Here is a 22,617-nt window from a genome sequence, read left to right as displayed (position 1 = left end):
TTAATTCTGGGGCCCTAGACACCGGCTCCTGAGGGGCTGTACCCCCCCCCCCCCCCTGCAAATTTTCCTCGGATTTCACAGTTTTCATTTCACAGCCCTGGTGGTGGGCATTTCATGCTCTGCTCTCTGCTGGTTCCAGTCATATTTGACTGACCAGAGTTTTTCTGTGCAGCTAGGTGAATTTACTTCATCCGCAGCCCCTCTTGTCACTGGGGTCCCCCAAGGCTCCATCCTCGGGCCGATTCTTTTCCTGCTGTATATGTTGCCATTGGGGTCAGTTTTAGAGGCACGTTTGTGGTGAAGACGAGGCACATCTGAGTACCTGGTGGCTACGAGGACAGGACAGGCTATTTTGGACAGGCTCAGCTCTATCATGTACTTCATCGTGACAATCCCACCTGCTTTGTGTGCCGGACGCTGTATAATTTATTTAACTGTTTTCTGCCAGAGATTGGATGTCAAAAACCTCTTTAATAGCTTCTGGAATCACAGAAGACCCTTAAAACTGACCGTTAAAAAAGGTAATTATTTGTAATGTTGTTATTGTAATAGCTTGTTTAAACAGTTCCATGTTCATTCCTTCTTCATAATCAGCTGTAAAAGTATGTTTATGACAGATTTAACATCTTGTTATAATGGATCAGATGAGGCGCACTCTGCACGCTGACACAATGACTCGTGCTCAAGACAAGCATTTACGCAGAACACCAGCGTGCAAAAGAGTGATTTTGCAGATATTAACAGACAAACACAAAGTTAAATGTTGGATGACGGTGTCAAAATGACTGTCAGCCGCAGAAGAAATAAAGCCAGAGAAAAGAAGCGCAGAGGCGACTGATGGGTTTTCTGTTTGTGGATCTTGTGTTGTGCTCTGGTTTTTTTTTTTTTGTTTGTTTTGTTTTTTTTTTTTTGGTGGAGGAGGGGCGGGGGGAGTGATCCACACAGGTGCGAGAATATATAATTAAGGTGGCCACCTCATTGTGGTGTCTTTTTTCTTTTTGTGGTCACAGAGAAACCTCTCCACAGTAGTTCTTTTTCCTGTCATTTTTCCAGCCCTGCACTGGCTGCATATGCAGAACTGCTGCATTTATTGACTCCGTAACACAGGTGACCCGCCGCCTGACGTACGGAGGTGCACATCGGCCCGTCTTATTTGGACTGTGTTTATAAAATGTGACATCTTTAATGGATGCTCACACTTTAAAGGGGCCAGGGGTGGGAGGGCTGGAGGTTTGGACCAAACCCACGCCTAAACATGCACCAGCGTGGTGTTGTCATGGCACTACATGGATCATATGTGGCTTGATGTGGATCATATGCGGCGACACGAGCCACATGAGGCTGGGCGGGGCTCACTAGAGGCACATGCAAGATAGCGAGAGGCGCCTTAGCAGCAGATACGTGATGGTTTAAAACGTGTATCATTTTTCAAATAATCGCTGACACAAACGTGTGGCTCATTATTCATAGCTTATTATTTGGTGGGATGGGGGGTGGGGGGCACATGTCACATGTCCTGATGACTGACTGTAACTAGTTCAGCAGACAGTCAAAATATTCACACTTAAAAATGTCAACAAAAAAGACATTTTTTGTATGATGAAAGAAACATCAAGTTCCAAACCTTCATGGCTGTCTTGTAGGTGGGCTGGACCTGAAGTCTCAGGAGGCTGCACTGAGGGCGGGGCCAGATGTGTTAATTGCGACACCCGGCCGTCTGATTGATCATCTTCACAACACGCCAAGCTTTGAGCTTCAGCACATTGAGATTCTGATTCTGGATGAGGCCGACAGGTAATGTGTTCTAGACCCGCTGTCTGACGCGCTAATTGGTCCGTCTCACTGCAGGAATGTCCGAGCTGCTGTAGGGGTGCCGACGCCTTAGCGTGTGTTTCCACTGCAAAGGTCGAAGGTCAATGGAAAGATAGAAAGCAGATTAAATACTAGATTCCTAAACCAAAGCAGTTCATTGCCCATTTTTGGTTGCCAAGTAGTTTTGCTGTGTTTCCTTAGCGTTCATGGGGAGGTGGTAGTGTAGTGCAGGGGTGGGCAGCGAGGGCCGACACACGCTGCCAGTCACCTCATCTCCCTGAACATAAACAGCTCTTCAATTTCTGAAGCAACATTGACGTCAGTTTGTTAAGAAGTTGCCAGAATTCAATAAAAATGTGGATATATGAGCACGTTTAACTTTAAAAACAGTATTTTTATTCTGACTAAAGTTCGTTTCGGTGTGATGTCATCCTCCAACCCTCACCCAACCGAGCCCAACTGTTCAAGGACTAAAACAACTGCTGTCCTGTTAAATGTTCTCAGCTGGTTCATCTGACATCCACTTCTCAACATCACAGCAGTTTCTTTTGATTTAAGACCATGGATGTGTGATTTTTGTGTTAGGTTGCAGTTACACTTTATTTATTTCTTATTTTAGTCATTTTCCAAAAATATCAGCCTGCATTGTTCATTAATTTTAAGGGTCCAGACACATTTTATTTGGTGGAGACAGAAGTGTCTTTGACTGTGAACGTTTCAGACTGTTGCTTGAAGTTTTACTGCAGTCAGTGTAGTATTACTGACAGTTTATACAGCTGAACTGCCATCAGCCCAACGTCAAAAAAGATGTTATTTGCGGAGAAACGCTGAATTTGATGTTCTGACAGAGTGCCACCTATAATCTGGCATCACATTCATTTTGCAGTGTTGCGTTGCTAATGAATCATGTGTAAACTAGTGTGGGATGTTGAGCACTCCAGAAGTGCCTCAAATATAAGTGTCACTTTAGCAAGCTTGGCACCCCCCCTGTTGGCACTGCCTGCTGTAGGCACCGCTCCCAGCTACCCACTTGAATTTTGCAATTTTCCACAAAACCTCCCATGACAGATTGATGCCAGTCAGAATGAAGCTGGGCAGCCATTGGTGCGTTGAGATACAGTAAACCATCATCGTAGAAACTGAGTCTCAATGCTTTTGTAATAAACATCGTATGACTGATTTTCACTCACATTGGACAAAATGTCACGTCCAATTGTAATGTATTTCTATTAAAAACCCCTCGCGTGTACCGGACAGACCAGTGTGGACGTTCCCAGTAACAGAGGTACGACATGAAGTTCAGCACTGACACTTGCCGATGTGAGGAAAGTGGGTACCATATTTCCATGATGAAAACACCAGGCGTTAATTTTTTTTTCAAGCCGTGCTCAGACCCGGCGCCTAAACGAGGCAGGGCGCAATTCAAGAGAGGCGACTTAATAAAATGCTGCTTGCTGCCTGCACTGTAATATGGTCAGTGTTGTATAAAGTACCGGAAAATCATACTTAAGTAAAAGTACAGATATCCATTAAAAAATGACTTTGGTAGAAGTTCAAGTCACCGATTGAAATGCTACTCAAGTAAAAGTCTTAAATTATCTAGTATTTATTGTACTTAAGTATGACAAGTAATGTACAACTAAATGTACTCAAGTATTGAAAGTAAAAGTACAAGTAAATGTTAATAATCAAAAACGGACTGAATTTTATATATATATATATATATATATATATATATATATATATATATATATATATATAAGTTTATCTAGGCTTGTAAATGACTGGTAGTATTAGTCAAAATACTGAAAATTGTGCACATCACACAAAAACACTTAGAAACAAGGTTTCAAAACCTAAACGAGAGTAGGCTACTCACTAGGTGTTCACAGGAAACATTTATATTTATTTTCATTGTTACATGGTTTTATCTTTTCTGTTGTTTTGTTTCATTAGGTTCTTTTTCTCTTTCTCTAAAATTGTATTGTAACATTATTAGTCTATTATTATTGACTATTATTGTCTATTATGTAGACTATTATTGTTGTTGCTATAATATATGAATAAAAATAAATTTAAAAAATTACAATTTGACTTTTTTATGACAAACGCTGAGCCATTAATTATACAGAAAACAAATGCACACAAATGTACTGATGCAAACAGCTTAATGCTAACTTTAACATTGAAAACGCCATAGACAATGCGTTAACATCGGTCCCGTTTTTTAAGTTATAAAATACATCTATCAACTGTTTCAGAAGACCATAACAGGTCGGTTTAACATAAAAATATTAAATATTACTCACAGACATATGCTCTTCAGGGATTTAGAGGGGAAAAATTAGGATAAAGCGAAATAATGAATCCACAAATCGTAGATCGAAGCACTGCTTTGATTGGTTCAAGGTTCAAAGCAAAGCCGTGCTGCAGAAAAGTTGATTACAGACCCGCTGCAGGGTCTGTAATCAATGTAGAGAAATCATTTTCCTGACAAGTGCGCAACTGCAAAAAAGCCGACAGGTGTCGTGCCAAAGTACTTATCCCCGTCAGAATTTGTATCCCCTGGTGCGGGAGCGCGCATTCACTCAGTGCAGCGCTTCCCAGACAAAAATAACAGCATGTTGGTTGTTCAGTACATGACATTAAAACATAAGTTTCATAATCTTTTGATGACGTTTAATGCACGTGTGTCTTCACGTCGATTATACGCACAGACACAAACGGTGTCCAATATAAAAAACCGCTGAAGACGTTTATTAAAAAAGAAAACACTGTAAGACGTTTATGATCGCACCGCCGTCAAGATAATCCAATGATTTTCACTCTTTCTTCAGTTCATTCATTCGAGATTAAAATATGAACAGTTATAAACTGTACACTCTTGTACTTGTCTGTGACTTTTTCTGTTTTAAATAAAAGATAAGCAGACAAACGTGATGTGGGTGATGGTTGTTTTGGTTTACAAGAAATAAACTTCAGCTTTTACAGTGTTAAAAAAAAAAAATCCAGTTTTTACAGAAAAATTCTGTCAGCTGTGGTTTCCAGGGGAATTCTGTCAAAATTATAATTAAGATGTAAATGGTTTGCACAGATATATTTATTCAATTTTACAGTTTAAACCTGTAACTAAAAAATATTAATCTGTAATTTTGACTGTCTTTTTCATGTTGAATTGGCATGGCCGTGCTGATATTAAACTTTTTTGTTTTGTAAAATTTACAAATATATTAAGTCCCTTTGGCTGCTCCCATGATTTCACTCAGGGTCACCACAGCAGATGTAAGGACGGTCTGCATGTTGATTTGGCACAAGCTGGACACCAGATGTCCTTCCTGCTGCAACGTCACATTACACAGTGTAATGTGGCAGGGGTGGGGTTCAAACCAGGAACCTTTTTTACTGAAACCAAGTGCACTAAACACTTGGCCACCACCCCACCCCTGATATCTGTCTGTATCTTATAGATTAATAAGCACAGTAGCTTTGTGGTTAGCGCATGTTGCCTCAGAGCAAGAATCAGAATCGCCCACACAAACACGGGGAGAACATGCAAACTCCACACAGAAAGGCCACAGGTGGGAATCGAAGCAATGACCTTCTTGCTCTGAGGCAACATGCGCTAACCACAAAGCTACTGTGCTTATTATTACAGATATCAGGGGTGGTGGCCAAGTGTTTAGTACACTTGGTTTCAGTAAAAAAGGTTCCTGGTTTGAACCCCACCCCTGCCACATTTCACTGTGTCATGTGACGTAGCAGCAGGAAGGACATCTGGTGTTCAGCTTGTGCCAAATCAACATGCAGACCGTCCTTACATCTGCTGTGGTGACCCTGAGTGAAATCACGAGAGCAGCCAAAGGGACTTAATATATTTGTAAATTTTACAAAAAAAAAAGGTTTAATATCAGCACGGCCATGCCAAGTCAACATGAAAAAGACAGTCAAAATTACAGATTAATATTTTTTAGTTACAGGTTTAAACTGTAAAATTTACATAAATATGTAAGTGCTTATATGTATGTGTTTACAGTAGTGTTCAGAATAACAGTAATGCTATGTGACTAAAAAGATTAATCCAAGTTTTGAGTATATTTCTTATTGTTACCTGGGAAACAAGGTACCAGTAGATTCAGTAGATTCTCACAAATCCAACAAGACCAAGCATTCATGATATGCACACTCTTAAGGCTATGAAATTGGGCTATTAGTAAAAAAAAAAAAAAAAAAAAAAAAAAAAAAAAGTAGAAAAGGGGGTGTTCACAGTAATAGTAGCATCTGCTGTTGACGCTACAAACTCAAAACTATTATGTTCAACTGCTTTTTTATCAATCCTGTGAATCACTAAACTAGTATTTAGTTGTATAACCACAGTTTTTCATGATTTCTTCACATCTGCGAGGCATTAATTTTGTTGGTTTGGAACCAAGATTTTGCTGGTTTACTAGTGTGCTTGGGGTCATTGTCTTGTTGAAACACCCATTTCAAGGGCATGTCCTCTTCAACATAAGGCAACATGACCTCTTCAAGTATTTTAACATATCCAAACTGATCCATGATACCTGGTATGCGATATATAGGCCCAACACCATAGTAGGAGAAACATGCCCATATCATGATGCTTGCACCACCATGCTTCACTGTCTTCACTGTGAACTGTGGCTTGAATTCAGAGTTTGGGGGTCGTCTCACAAACTGTCTGCGGCCCTTGGACCCAAAAAGAACAGTTTTACTCATCAGTCCACAAAATATTCCTCCATTTCTCTTTAGGCCAGTTGTGTTCTTTGATAACTTGTAACCTCTTCTGCACGTCTTTTATTTAACAGAGGGACTTTGCGGGGGATTCTTGCAAATAAATTAGCTTCACACAGGCGTCTTCTAACTGTCACAGCACTTACAGGTAACTCCAGACTGTCTTTGATCATCCTGGAGCTGATCAATGGGTGAGCCTTTGCCATTCTGGTTATTCTTCTATCCATTTTGATGGTTGTTTTCCATTTTCTTCCACACGTCTCTGGGTTTTGTTTTGTTTTTTGTCCATTTTAAAGCATTGGAGATCATTGTAGATGAACAGCCTATAATTTTTTGCACCTGCGTATAAATTTTCCCCTCTCCAATCAACTTTTTAATCAAACTACGCTGTTCTTCTGAACAATGTCTTGAACGTCCCATTTTCCTCAGGCTTTCAAAGAGAAAAGCATGTTCAACAGGTGCTGGCTTCATCCTTAAATAGGGGACACCTGATTCACACCTGTTTGTTCCACAAAATTGATGAACTCACTGACTGAATGCCATACTACTATTATTGTGAACACCCCCTTTTTTTTTTTTGTTTTTTTGTAATTTTTATTTTTAAATTTTCAAATATACGAAAACAGAGGGAAAAAACAGAAAAGAAACTATAAACAATGGGGAAGAGTGCTGTTACATTTGGTCAGAAAATAAATGATCAGTATTCATTGATTAAAAAAATATATTGTTCAGATAAAGTTCAATCTTGTATATTTCACATATTCTGTCCACTTTGACCATGTTTCGTAGAAAGAGTCTCTTTGGTTCCGAATGATGGAGGATAGTTTTTCCATCTCGTAGATATCGTGGACTATTTCTATCTATTCTTCCACCGAGGGAGGGTCTGCCTTCAACCATTTTCTTGTGATGGCTTTTTTACTTGCTATTAATAGGATTGCCAATAATTTTGTTTCATTCCTTCTCCAATTCTGAACATTTACATCTCCCAAATATAAGCATTCAAATGTAAATGACACTTTATAGCCAAAAACATAATTTACATGATTACAAATCTGTGACCAGTATGGTTTGAGAATACTGCAATCCCAAAAAATGTGATAGTGGTTGGCCCCAGAGGAGCCACAGAGCCTCCAACATGAATCCCCACTCCCTCTGTGTCTTTTTTTGAACAGGTGTGGTAAAGAACCTCGTAATACTCTTCCATCCAAACTCTCGCCATGTATTACATCCTGTGGTTTTCCACTGAAGATGACAAGTCTTTTCCCAACTTTCAATTGAAATATTCAGATTGCCCTCAATTTCCCATTTTTTCTTAATGTACTATGTGTTACCTTCTTTACTTAACTGAATTGCTTTATACAAATTAGATATTATATTGTTCATAGAAATTGATTTTATTAGAGTTAAAAAGGTGTGTATAAATCCTAATTCACTGTTTTCCCATAGGACTTTGATGTTTTGATCGAAATGATGTCGGATTTGTAAATATCTATAAACGTCATCTTGACGAAGACCATTTTTTCCATTCAGCTTTTCAAAGCTCATGAACACCCCCTTGTGGATGAAAGAGTAGTACGAAGTCAGACACTTTGAGATCCAAGTTTTAAACCTATTATCTTGAGTATTTGGCAAAAAGTCCGAATCATATGCTATCCATCTTAATATCAAAGAGATTTTCTCCAGTTTACAAATTTTTAGTACCCCATCCCAACATTTCAACATAGATTCGTACATAAAATCCTTCATGGTGTTAAGTGTTTCTTAATTTTTTATCTGACAATATTGCCATAATTGGTATTTTTTCTGTTTCTACCCTTTCAACTTCCTTCCAGCTGGCTGAGTAGGATGGGGAACCTAAACATATCAGGGGTTTAAGTTGGGCCGCATAGTAATATTCTTGAAGGCAAGGTAGCCCGAGTCCACCTTTCTCCTTCATCAACTGTAGTGTTTTGTATTTAACTCTAGCTTTTTTGTTGTGCCAAATATATTTACCCAACATTCTATCCCATTCATCAAAATATTTCTGTGATATCCAAACTGGTAAACAATGAAATAAATACAGTAATCTTGGAAGGATGTTCATTCTGATTGATTCCACACGAGAGTGTATGCCCAAAAAGGGGATTGTACTCCACCTCTGTAAATCTGTTTTAATTTTTGAGATTAATGGACCATAATTTGCATCAAAAAGTTTTTCAAAATCTTCTGTTAAAACCACTCCCAAATATTTGATGTTATTTGAGTCCCATTTCCATTTACATGTGTTTTTTATACTTATTGGTGGCTTATAGTTTAGTTTTAACACTTGAGTTTTATTTCTGTTGATTTTATATCCAGAGAGAGAGCCATATTTATCCAGCACCTGCATTAGTTTGGGTAGAGATTGCGAGGGCTCAGTCAAAAATATCAGTATGTCGTCCGCAAAAAGGGTTAGTTTTTGTTCACCTGAGTCAAGGTTTACGCCTTTGATTTCTGTAGTCTGTCTTACGACTTGGCTCAAAGGTTCGATGAATAGAGCAAATAAGGTAAAAGTTTTGGTCAAATCCCCGTTAATTTTTATCCTGGCAATTGGTTTGTTGTATAACGCCACATAAGTGTCAATGATATTATGATGGAAGCCAAATTTAGCCATTATTTTATATAGGAATTCCCATCATACCGAATCAAATGCTTTTTCAGCATCTAAACTTATCATAAGTGCTTCCAAATTACATTTTTTGACATGTTTCATAATTAATAATGTTTTTCGAATATTGTCCTGAGTCTGTCTGTCTAATGAAACCCGTCTGGTCTTTGTTGATAAGGTCTGGTAGAATTGTCTAATCTTTTGCATAAAATAGAGGTAAAAATTTTGTAATCTATGTTGAGCACACTTACAGGGCGATAGTTTCCACATTGCATTTTGTCTTTATTTTCTTTTGGGATTTTGGAAATGATGGCTTCTTTCCATGAAGGTGGTATACTTTTCTTGTCAATAATCCAATTAAACATTTTCACCAATGTTAAGACTAGATGTTCTTGCAAAGCTTTATACCACTCTGAATTAAATCCATCAGCCCCTGGGCTTTTGCCATTTTTCAATCTCTTTATTGATGCTGAAACTTCTTCCTTTGTTGTTTTTTATGTCAATCTCTTATTTTGATCCTCTGAGACTTTAGGGATAATAAAATGCGTCAGTGTCTTCACTGCTCCCTAATTGTGGTTGAGAATACAATTTCCAGTAATATTCTTCAAAGCATTCTTGTATTTTTTCAGGGCTAGTCTCCACAGCATTTGTTACTGGGTGTTTTATTTTCTGTATTGTCCGTTCTGCCTCTTGTTTTCTTAATCTGTAAGATAAAAGTTTGAGTGCTCTCCCGCCTGCGTCGTAATATCATTGTTTTGTAAAAAGGAGCTTTTTTTGACTCTCCTGTGTGTTTATAGCATCTGTCTCATTTTTCACTTCTTTTATTTTTAATTTGACCAGATTATTTAGTGACGTGGAGTGCTCTTTCACAAGTTCTTTAAGTTTGGTTTCTAATTCTTATATTTTCTGAATTTTACGTTTCTTTAGAGTAGCAGAGATTGCTATTATCTTTCCTCGAATTACAGCTTTACGGGAGACCTCATCAGTGTCGTGTTCAAGATAAGACTGAATTTCCATGTTCAGGGTGTTTTGAATGTCAGTATCTTTCAAGATATTGGAATTTAACTTCCATAGGGTGGATCTAATCCTGTTGCTAATGTTGACTGTTAAATACACTGGTTCATGATCTGATATGGCACAAGTTCCAATCTCACAAGTTAATACTTTATGCATATCATGCATGAACATTAAAAAAAATCTATTCGTGAATAGACATTGTGGGCTGAGGAATAATGAGTATAGTCGTGCACTCTATGGTTATTTTCCCTCCAAACGTCAATTATTCCCACTTCTTTCATAAAATTATTAACCTTTCTATAAATATTTTTAGCATCTGGTCTGCCATTTGAGCTGTCAGTCTTTGGTTGTAATCGAATGTTGAAATCACCTCCACATATTGGAATACCTTGACATTTAGTTGTAAGTGTTTCAAGTACATGTTTATATATTGACCAGTCACTGCCAGGTGGCATGTATACATTTAACAGACTCACTAATGTTCCCTCCAGTTTACCTACGACCAAAAGGTATCTTCCTTCTTTATCCTTACATTCAGAAATATATTCAATATTCACTGCGTTGGACAACAAAATTGCTACTCCTCTACGTTTCCCAGAGCTGTGAGAAGAAAAATATACTTTAGAGTATCCCATTTTGTTCAGTTTGGCATGCTCACAATCATCCAGGTGAGTCTCCTGAAGAAATGCTATCTGGACTTTCTCCCTTTTCAATTGTGATAATATTTTTGATCTCTTAATTGGATTGTGTATTCCATTTCTATTTATTATAACAAATTTTACAGACCAGGCTGACATCTGAGTGTATTAGCAATTAACAGTCACTAAACATGGCACTCTTCCCTTCCCTACCAAGAACAACAGAGTGTAAAACAACACAACAAAAAGAACAGAAATGAACATGACTCCCTATGTTGGGGTCTGTGCAGTAGACCCTCTTGTGTCCCAGGGGGCGCACTAAGGCAATGACCCTGCTCCTGTTAACAGTGCAGGGGATCTTTATGGCTATGACAGTGTTATGTAAACTCCCATAGTAGAATCTTCAATATTACAATATTTTACTCACCCAGTCAATTCAAACTTATATTTCAATCAAAGGTACATTTTCATTCAAAAGACCTAGCCGTCTTAAACCTTTACTCCGTGCTTGGGCTCGGGGATGTTCTCCGGAATGCGCGTAGCTTCTCCTTGTAGCTGGGGTCCTGCTCTGAATCGGGTATGTTCTTCCTCACGCGTCGGTCCACCCGGGTCCAGGTCATCTGTTGGATGCATTCCACAAGCGATGTTGTCTGTATGAGCTTGACTGCGTATCCCCGTTTCACCATTTCCTCTGCTGCCTCCGCTGCAGTGTCATAAATCATAACTCCATCGCCGTGTCTCACACGCAGCCTGGTGGGGAAGAGTGTTTGAAACCGCACGTCTTTCTCTTTTAACACTTTCCGGATTTCAGCGTATTCTCTCCGCTTTCCAATAATGGCAGGTGGAAAGTCCTGGTCCAGGGTTACTTGTTTATCTTTCCACTTGAAACCTTTCATTTGCCAGGATTTACGCAGCACCATTTCCTTGGTTGGAGCGCTTGGAGGTGGCATTGGTCCCAGGGAGCGATGTGCTCTTTCGATGTGTAACTCCACGTCATTTGGCAGCTGAAGACCCTCATGAAGCAGTTTTTCCACAAAAATTCTCATTTCTGACGCCTCTTTCTTTGCATTTTCACTGACCCCATAGATCCTCACGTTTTCCCGCCTGCCACGGGCCTGCGTGTCGATTAGCTGTTCTTCTAACTTCGAGCATAGCTTTAGCAAGCCAGTAGCTACGTCCTCGTTTGTTTGAATTCGTTCTTTGACCTTTTCTATTCGGTTTTCCGTCGCCTCTAGTCTGTTATTGACTGAGGAAATGTCACGTTTCAACTCTTCAAATTGGCTCCTGCTTTCTTGTCAAAACTGTTTTAGCTCATGTAGGATTTCGGAGTCCGCCATCGTGGGATTTGCTGAACAGGTGTTAGCTAGCCTTGTCCACGGAACCCAAAACGTGCTTTTCTTTTCCTTCTTCGTGAAAAAAATAGTGTATGGTGATGTCCGGCCCCCCCCTTTTAATACTTTATGTATCTGATATTTCTCCTAAGAATGGGCCTTTTTATAAGATTTCTTGGGTTCGCTCAGGAGCCTTTCTACTGTGCTGCCAGAGTTGCAGTGTTCTAACCGGAAGTCCGAACACCCCCTTTTCTACTTTTTTTTTTTACTAATAGCCCAATTTCATAGCCTTAAGAGTGTGCATATCATGAATGCTTGGTCTTGTTGGATTTGTGAGAATCTACTGAATCTACTGGTACCTTGTTTCCCATGTAACAATAAGAAATATACTCAAAACCTGGATTCATCTTTTTAGTCACATAGCACTACTATTATTCTGAACACTACTGTACATATTCATTGTAATTTTGACAGAATTCCCCTGGAAACCACAGCTGACAGAATTTTTCTGTAAAAACTTTTTTTTTTTACAGTGTAAAAGCTGAATTTTATTTCTTGTAAACCAAAACAACCATCACCCACCTTACATTTGTCTGCTTATTTTTTATTTAAAACAGAAAAAGTCACAGACAAGTACAAGAGTACACAGTTTATAACTGTTCCTATTTTAATCTCGAATGAATGAACGGAACTGAAGAGTGAAAATCATTGGATTATCTTGATGGTGGTGCGATCATAAACGTCTTACAGCGTGTTTTTGTTTTTACATATATAAAGGGGTTACAGCATTTTCTTTTTTAAATAAATGTCTTACAGCATTTTCTTTTTTAAATAAACGTCTTACAGCATTTTCTTTTTTAAATAAACGTCTTCAGTGTTTTTTTTTTTTATGTTGGACACCGTTTGTGTGTCTGTGCATATAATCGACAAGAAGACACACAGGCATGAAACGTCGTCAAAAGATTATGAAACTTATTTTTTAATGTCGTGTATTGAACAACCAACATGCTGTTATTTTTGTGTGGGAGCAGGAGGAGATCGTTTAAAGAGCTGCAGAGCGTCTGGAAGCGCTGCACTGAGTGAATGCGCGCTCCCGCGCCAGGGGATACCTCATGACAAATCAGCCTGACTTTGTTGCAGTCACTCGTAGTCAGTGGTGTCTCTGGGTGAAAACACGACTTTTTTGTGTGTGTGTGTGTGTGTGTTTTTTGTGTGTGTGTGTGTTTTTTTTGTTTGTTTTTGTTTTTTACGAGTAACGGCATGGTGCATAGAAAATGTATCGGAGTACAAGTATGCAATTAACGTCGGAAATGTAGTGAAGTAAAAGTGAAAGTAAGCTGAATTTAAAAGAACTCAAGTAAAGTACAAAGTCTCCCAAAACGTTACACACACATCCCTGGGTGTGACAAACCAAAGACAACTGCTGTAGGTCAGAGCCCTCTGCAGGGCTGCAAAACCCGTGTACCTGCTAAATGATGGACACCGCAAAGGCTGTGATTTATTACTTTTATTTTCTCACTCCTTCCTCTCCCGTCATATTTGGATAGTTTTTGCAGTGCACACACTGATTACATTTCGATCACGGATCAAACATGTTTGGCAGGAAAGTCCGCAAATATGACCAACTGATTCAGAAAAAGACGCTCAAATGACCCACAGTTCATGGAGGAAATTGTACAGACCATGTCGTTGGTTTGGAGCTTGATGATTGTATAAAGAAGTGGAGCTCACCGAGGGACAAATTAATCCAGAAAAGGCAGCAGTTCCTGATCTTTATTGCATAAAGACGCGATGGAGAACTTGAAAAGATTATCATGCACGTCGACGTCATTGCATGGTCACAGAACGGTGTAAGCATAAATCAGGCTTTAGGATTTTAAGGGATCACTCCGCAGCTGACTTAGAGGGGAAAAAAGAGTGACTTGACCAAATGTAATTTAATGCACATAATGCCCAGAGATTATTTAAAGCAGGCCTTTTTTTTTCTTTTTTTTTTCTTTTTTTTTAAGATGAAAGTTTTGACCTGGTCATTGAAGGAGGCAGGGCTGGATTCAGGATTCCCTGTAGATCGTTTCACACCTCCTGACTGTAACTAATCCATTAGTCAGACACTGCACTTCTCTAAAAATAAATAAGTAAATAGCTTCTGAAGTTGAAATACAGTAAAACTAGCATACGTATAATAGATTCAGGTGGACCAGCAAAATGTGCCTATTTTACACATGTAATGGATTTTGATAATAACAGCCAAAGTTTATTTATTTTTAGAGACATCCGGTGGCTGCACTCAAGAAACGGATGCTTCTGGAGTCGCTTAAAAAAACAAAAACAAAAAGCAAAACTGGTTTACAGACGCAGAATTTTAGGAAATAAATTTCAGGCGAATATGAGTCTTATATTGCCCTCTAATGGTTAACTGGCTGCATTAAAAAAAAACAAAAAAACGCAGTTAGGAAGTTAAACATGTCAGCTGGCTCAAACTATAACCTGACCTCCTGGTAGAAAAGGAACAACAACCTTCAGTGAGATTTTCATCATCGTCTCTGTCTCAGGATGCTGGACGAGTACTTTGAGGAACAGATGAAGGAGGTCATCAACCTGTGCTCCAAACAGAGACAGACCATGTTGTTTTCAGCCACCATGACCGATGAGGTACGCTCACACACACACATGTGCTCAGGCCTACATATTAATGTCAGTTCTGTCAGACAAGACAAGACGAAATATATTTGTCAGCTTTTTTTGTCATGACTAAGGGCCTTTCACACACAACACAAAGTTGGGCGAAAGAAGCAGAAACGAGCCAAAAAAGGGCAAATAAAACCGAATTGGTGAGCTGCAAAAAATTCCAGCTGCCGTCGGGAGGGACAGGCGGTCGGACAAGTGTGAACAATCCCACCACGACGGTTTTGTGCACAATATGAGCACGTGGGAGGTGTGATACCACATCGCGCTCACACAGCAGCTGAAGAAATCACATGATGGACAAATGTACAGAAATCAACGAAAATGTTTCAGGACAAACTGAGAGAGCACAGAACATTATGTATGTACAATGAATGTATTATTTAAATGTAAGACAGTCATGTTACTGGTAATGATTCTGTTCTCACTGTAAAAAATAAAATGAAATAAAAACACAATATAAAACAAAAAACTGAAATGTGTAATATTTAATTCCTGTTATTAAGAGCAGACAATCCACGAGTGATCCTCCTCCTGGACGTAAACAAGGAAGTAATGAACTGACATGGATGACTTTCTCTTCCTTTTCTTTTTTATATGAATGACCTGAGGTGCTCATATCATGGACACATCAGCCAGCTAACCTCTGTCCACCCGCGCTGAGCGTTGGTGGTATGGTCTTATACATTACGATGTAAGGAGAGTCCGCTGATGCACATGCCTTGTGGTGGCGTGTTGTGATGTCATATTGGTACGATATGTGTTCAGCTGTGAGTTGCGAGTACGCGACGGTCAGCTGTCCCAGCATGGACATGCCAGCCATCCAGATTCACACTGTGCTGGACAGCAATCGCACTCCGGCCACCTCAGCCGCATCCGACACTGTTGGGTTTGGTGTGGGGGGGACACACACTCACATGCCGTTTGTGGTGGGGGGAGGACACACCAGACTCGTACACCATTTCTGTTGCTTGGTAATGCACTCGTGGGGCCATTCGCACAGCCAGCTCCAAAGCTGTTGCCTGCTCTCTATTTTCCTGCTGGCAGCACGAATGGCCCCATCTTTTCTAAGTGCCCCGCGAGTGGTGTTGGATGCTCATGGGTGGCACTTGGACTCCAGCCGAGAGTGGCTCGAATGGGCATTTGGCCGGCATTTGCCGACTGGTGTGAAGGCTGTCTTGATCGGTTCGACATGGGCGATGAATTCGTGCAGCTCCTTGGCCGCGGCACAATATGTCCGACCTGCGTACGACATGATGTGCGAATGTTGCGAGCATGATCACATGACGGTACGACCTCATCTTGCCTGGTGTTCAAATGGGTTTCCGGCACAAGCGGCACATGAATGTAGAGTGCATGTGGCAACTGCTGTATGAGGCGTTCGAGTGTGGCTCCGATTGTCCATGACTGCCGTTCGAATCCTCCTTCATGCAACATTCAGCCTGACTCATGCTGTGTGAAGGGGCCCTAAGATGAGACAATGACGAGACAGCTTCAGTGTTCAAAAACACTGAGGACAATATTAACATGCATTATTTTTGATGAAAAAAGACACGATGAAAAGTTTTTGCATGGAAAAAAAAAACAGAAGTAAATGGACTGCATTTATATCGCGCTTTTCTATCTGTATCAGACGCTCAAAGCGCTTTACAGTTATGCCTCACATTCACCCTGATGTCAGGGTGCTGCCATACAAGGTGCTCACTACACACCGGGAGCAATAGGGAATTAAAGGCCTTGCCCAAGGGCCCTTAGTGATTTTCCAGTCAGGCGGGGGTTTGAACCCATGATCTTCTGGACTCAAGCCCAACACCTTAACCACTAGACCATCACCTCCCCTCCCCAGAAGTCAGTTTTCCTCTTCATTTTGTCTATAAGTGCTTTACTCCATTCAGAATGTTGCCAGCTGCATTTCCTGTACTACTCCTGCCAACTTGTGGCTGCAACACAAAACTACATTGAATGAACAGATCTTGTAGAAGAAAAGTCTTTATCTGGTCTCATTTTAAATATCATGAGACTGACAAGAAAACCAAACGGCTAATCTGATGGGAAGCCTTGCAGATTAAAAAAAAAATGGGGAAAATCACCACAAACCTTCAATCACTTGACAAGTGCCTTTTACCGGGTAACGATAACATTCAGTATTTCAGATGTGTGAAACACTATATTGACTGAAATGATAATCAGAAATAATCTGCTTTTATTTTTTTTAAATTATCTTCAATGTCTTGATTGAAACTAGATTAAAATACATTCAGGTTTATAGTCGACTAAAAACTAATAAAAACACATGCATTTGCATATGTGTGCACACAAATGCACAGGTACAAACGCATATGACATGGGTTGTGTCTTAGTCTCATTCATTCATTTATGTTGTGCCTGCAGGTGAAGGATCTGGCTCTGGTTTCCTTGAAGCAGCCAATCAGGATCTTCGTTAACAGCAACACAGACGTGGCTCCATTCCTGCGACAAGAATTTGTTCGCATTCGGCCCAACAGGGAAGGAGACCGAGAAGCTGTTGTGGCTGGTAAGTATCGCGGTTACTGCAGTAGTACAACCTCAGAGCAAAGCCCACTGTCTGAGGCATAAAAATGAAGCCATCACCAAAAGTGAGTCACTCCCGGGAAGCCCCATCTTTAAAATCTCCACCTTTCAGAAGCAGGAATTAAAGTTTTCGGTTGCCACGATGGATTTCTGTCAATTGAGCTGCCAAAACACCAAAAGTGAGACCAGTGTAGATCCAATGAAAATTTAACAAGGAGGAGTTGGGGGGGGGGGCAGTGTCTTATTAGACTTAGACTGTTGATTATGATATCCAGCTTCACCGGTCAGCAGAGAGGTAAGTTTTCCATGGAAAGGCGGATTTCTTTTTTAGATTTTCCCCCAAAATTCAGATTTTCCATGATTTTTATAAGCAGGTGGAGGTGCTCTTGATCAGCTGGCACATACATTCCCTGGCGGGACTTTTTATGGCACTTCTCATTGATCAGGTTTCTGAAACAGTGATGTCATAGCCCCACCTCTCTCACACTGAAGAACTTTTTTTTCACAATGAGGAATTAAAGTACGAGGTCTGTGATAAAAGTAACGGACCTTATTATTTTTTTCAAAAACCATATGGATTTGAATCACGTGTGATTACATCAGACATGCTTGAACCCTCGTGGGCATGCGAGAGTTTTTTCACGCCTGTCGGTTACGTCATTCGCCTGTGGGCAGTCTTTGAGTGAGGAGTCGCCCACCCTCTCGTCGTTTTTTCATTGTTTAGGAATGGCTCAGAGACTGCTGCTTTGTTTGATAAAACTTTTTTCAAAACTGTAAGGCACAACTGAGTGGACACCATTCGATAAATTCAGCTGGTTTTCGGTAAAAATTTTAACGGCTGATGAGAGATTTTGGTCAGGTAGTGTCGCTTTAAGGACGGCCCACGGCGCCTGACGGCGATCTGCACTTCGAGCCGGCAGCGTCTCGCCGTTTCAAGTTGAAAACTTGCACATTACAGGCTCTGTTGACCCAGTAAGTCGTCAGAGAACAGAGAACTTTCAGAAGAAGTCGGACATTCCATTGTTAACGGACATTTTGTAATGAAAGAACGTGTGGGCAGAGTCGCATGTCGGGCCAGACCCGACCGCGGGGGGTCGCGACAGGAAAAACACCTCCGTTGGAAACCTTAACGGGCAAGTTGGAACATGCCCAAGCTGTTAAACGATTTCTCAGTTACTCACTTGTTGAAAGTCATCAAAAGCCGCCTGAATTTTACAAATGGTTTTCAACACGGAGGTGTTTTTCCTGTCGCGGTGCACACAGATTCGCCGAGTCGTCACGGAAACGACTCGGCGAATTTGCGAGCACGTCTTTCATTACAAAATGTCCTTAAACAGTGGAATGTCCGCATAAAGTCCTCATGCCGGCCTCTTCTGAATCTTTGTTCTCTCACGACGTCCTGGGTGAATTAAGCCTTAAATTAGGATGTTTTCAGCTCGAAACAGGCCGACGACGGCACCTGGAAACGCTGCGCGACGTCGCAAAGTCCTTACAGCGACAGAAACACCCCATAATCTCTCATCAGCAGTTAAACTTTTCACCGAAAACCAGCTTAATTTCTCCAATAGTGTCCACTCGGATATCCCTCACAAGTCCAGAAAAAATGTTGATAAAGCAACGCGCACCGTCCGCAGCGGCTATTCAGACAAAGAGATTCTGACGGGCGGGGTGGAGCACTCCTCACTCAAGGCCTGCCCACAGGCGAATGACATCACCGACACGCGTGAAAAAACTCACGCATGCGCACGAGGGTTCAAGCATGTCTGACGTAAAAACATATGAATCAAATCCATTTATTTTTTGAAAAAAATAAAAAGGACCGCTTTTTTCATCACAGACCTCGTATTTCCAGATGTTGATTCTAAAAGAGGAGCGTCTTCTGTGGATAGAGTTTTTCATCAGACTGTGATGATGAATCAGACTGAAAGCAGGCAACAGGTGAAATGAAAAGACTTTATAGTTACTATGTGCCGCTTTGTGAACGTTTATGCTACATTGATTAGCAGCAGCGGGACAGTGGTTCTCGATATGCTTCACGTCTTCTCTGTATGTTTTTTTTTTTTGTTTTTTTTTCTCGAAGTGTTATGGCAGCATGTTTAAACAGTTTGAGTATTTGGACTCGGTGCCGTGTTTTGTAGGTAGGATGAAATATTAGGACACCAATATTTTGAACAAAATTGAGATTTCGGCTTTGTCCACATGGTAAAGACACACTAACATTATGCTGCCTGATGTGTCGGAATGTTCATGAAGTACGTCCAGGTGTCCTCAGACCACTTAATGTTACAAACTGGATTTGACCTGACTGCTTTATGTACAGTCATAATCAGAATAGGGAATCAGAACAGACTCTGTCACTCTGTGTCACTCTGGTTTTGTGCAAACTGCATGAACAGTGTCTGCATTAAGCAAGGACATTTCACAGTGCATTCCCACAGTGTTAGAATGACACTGACACTGTGGGAATGCACTGTGAAATGTTGGGGTTCCTCCAGAATTGCTGGGGGAGGTGTGTGTGGATCGAGAGGTCTGGGCGGCTTTGCTTTAGCTGCTGCCCCTGCGACCTGACCTCGGATGAAGCAGAAGAAAATGGATGGATGGATGCATTCCCACAGTGATGAACACAATATGAAATAAATGTGGCATCACATGAAGAAAATTATTTTACTTTCACAGTAATCAACTGCTTCTGCAAAGCGACTCCACTTTGAAGCATGAACCAGTGAAGCAGTGCTTCGATCCTCTGGCTCGTCAGTTCTTTGATTTGCTGCTCTTCAGAAGCGGCAAGTCAGATTCTTAACTCCTCTCAGTCATTAAAATATGTAAATTGTGAGTCACTTTTGTGCTGATTAAAGTGACTAACTGGGACTCTTGTCTTGTTGCAGTCAAGAAATGAGAATTGTCCTCCTGTCCCATTGGCACAGCTCTAAACGCTGCGTGGCTCTCTGCTGAGACTTAATCGGAATTATCAGAGAATTATCCGGTCGGAATTAATAACTTCAAAGCAGAGACTGGGGACTCAGAGGCGGACTCATCCATCACCCAGGCCGAAGTCCCCGAGGTGGTCAGAAAGTTCCCCTCCTGGGGTGGATGAAATCCATCTGGAGTACAATAAGTCTCTGGAAGTTATTGTACTTGGCCCCACAAATCTTAGAAGCATGGTGTCTAACCAGATCTTTACTCTGGATGGCATTTCCCTGACCTCTAGTAATACTGTGAGAAATCTTGGAGTCATTTTTGATCAGGATATGTCATTCAAAGCGCATATTAAACAAATATGTAGGACTGCCTTTTTGCATTTACGCAATATCTCTAAAATCAGAAAGGTCTTGTCTCAGAGTGATGCTGAAAAACTAATTCATGCATTTATTTCCTCTAGGCTGGACTATTGTAATTCTTTATTATCAGGTTGTCCTAAAAGTTCCCTAAAAAGCCTTCAGTTAATTCAAAATGCTGCAGCTAGAGTACTGACGGGGACTAGAAGGAGAGAGCATGTCTCACCCGTGTTGGCCTCTCTTCATTGGCTTCCTGTTAATTCTAGAATAGAATTTAAAATTCTTCTTCTTACTTATAAGGTTTTGAATAATCAGGTCCCATCTTATCTCAGGGACCTCATAGTACCATATCACCCCAATAGAGCGCTTCGCTCTCAGACTGCAGGTTTACTTGTAGTTCCTAGGGTTTGTAAGAGTAGAATGGGAGGCAGAGCCTTCAGCTTTCAGGCTCCTCTCCTGTGGAACCAGCTCCCAATTCAGATCAGGGAGACAGATACCCTCTCTACTTTTAAGATTAGGCTTAAAACTTTCCTTTTCGCTAAGGCTTATAGTTAGGGCTGGATCGGGTGACCCTGGACTATCCCTTGGTTATGCTGCTTTAGACGTAGACTGTGGGGGGGTTCCCATGATGCACTGTTTCTTTCTCTTTTTGCTCTGTATGCATCACTCCGCATTTAATCATTAGTGATCGATCTCTGCCCCCCTCCACAGCATGTCTTTTTCCTGGTTCTTTCCCTCAGCCCCAACCAGTCTCAGCAGAAGACTGCCCCTCCCTGAGCCTGGTTCTGCTGGAGGTTTCTTCCTGTTAAGAGGGAGTTTTTCCTTCCCACTGTTGCCAAGTGCTTGCTCACAGGGGGTCGTTTTGACCGTTGGGGTTTTTCATGATTGTTGTATGGCCTTGCCTTACAATATAAAGCGCCTTGGGGCAACTGTTTGTTGTGATTTGGCGCTATATAAAAAAAAAGTTGAAGTTGTTGAAGTTGGATGTTGTGTGGAGTACAATAAGTCTCTGGATGTTGTGTGAGTGCCTTGGTTGACACGTCTCTGCAACATCGCATGGCGGTCGGGGATAGTGCCTCTGGATTGGCAAACCGGGGTGGTGGTCTCTCTGTTTAAGAAGGGGGATCACACTCCTCAGCCTCCCCGGTAAGGTCTATTCCAGAGTACTTGAGAGGAGAATTCGACCGATTGTCGAACCTTGGATTCAGGAGGAGCAGTGTCGTTTTCGTCCTTGAGGGTGCTCATGAGTTCATGGGAGTTCGCCCATGAACATGACGTGTTTTGTGGATCTGGAGAAGGCGTTCGACCGTGTCCCTCTGGGCACCCTGTGGGGGGTGCTCCAGGAGTATGTAGTCCTTTGTTAAGGACTATCCGGTCCCTGTACCACCGCAGCAGGAGCTTGGTTCGCATTGCCGGTAGTAAGTAAGGAACCTTGGTGTGCTGTTTGACGACTGTTTGAAATTTGAGAAACAAATTGACAGTGTGGTAAGAGCCAGTTTTTTCCAGCTGAGACTCTTGGCAAAAGTCAAACCCTTTCTAAGTCAAAAGGACCTTGAAAAGGCTACATGGTTTTATCAGCTCCCGGATTGACTATTGCAATGCACTTTATGTTGGTATCACTCTAGGCTCCCTAAACCGACTCCAACTGGTCCAGAATGCTGCTGCTCGCCTGTTGACCAACACCAGGAAGCACAGCCACATCACTCCTGTACTTTACTCCCTGCACTGGCTTCCAGTCCGTTTTAGAGTTGATTTTAAACTTAATATTTGTTTTTAAACCTGTAAATGGCATTGCACCTTCTTATTTATGTGACCTGTTAAAAACACACAACCCTGTCAGAGCACTTCGGTCTGCTGACCAAAATTTTCTGGAGATTCCCAGGTCCAGGTTTAAACAATGGGGTGACTGTTCTTTTGCAGTAGCAGGTCCT

The 22,617-nt window shown here is 41.0% G+C and overlaps 1 protein-coding gene across 1 annotated transcript in view; it reads left to right on the top strand.

Moving 5' to 3' along the window:
• The window catches only part of ddx27 (DEAD (Asp-Glu-Ala-Asp) box polypeptide 27), a 152,003-nt gene that overhangs the window by 45,369 nt on the left and 84,017 nt on the right, over nucleotides 1–22,617 (top strand). The window contains 3 exon segments of the mRNA XM_034164273.1: nucleotides 1,644–1,794; nucleotides 14,729–14,828; nucleotides 17,253–17,394. Of these exon segments, the coding sequence (XP_034020164.1) occupies nucleotides 1,644–1,794; nucleotides 14,729–14,828; nucleotides 17,253–17,394 (393 nt within the window).

Source organism: Thalassophryne amazonica, chromosome 3, assembly GCF_902500255.1.
Source record: "Thalassophryne amazonica chromosome 3, fThaAma1.1, whole genome shotgun sequence".
Taxonomy (NCBI): Eukaryota; Metazoa; Chordata; class Actinopteri; order Batrachoidiformes; family Batrachoididae; genus Thalassophryne; species Thalassophryne amazonica.
Note: the sequence above shows the minus strand (reverse complement) of the source record. Positions and strands in the feature narration are given on the sequence as shown.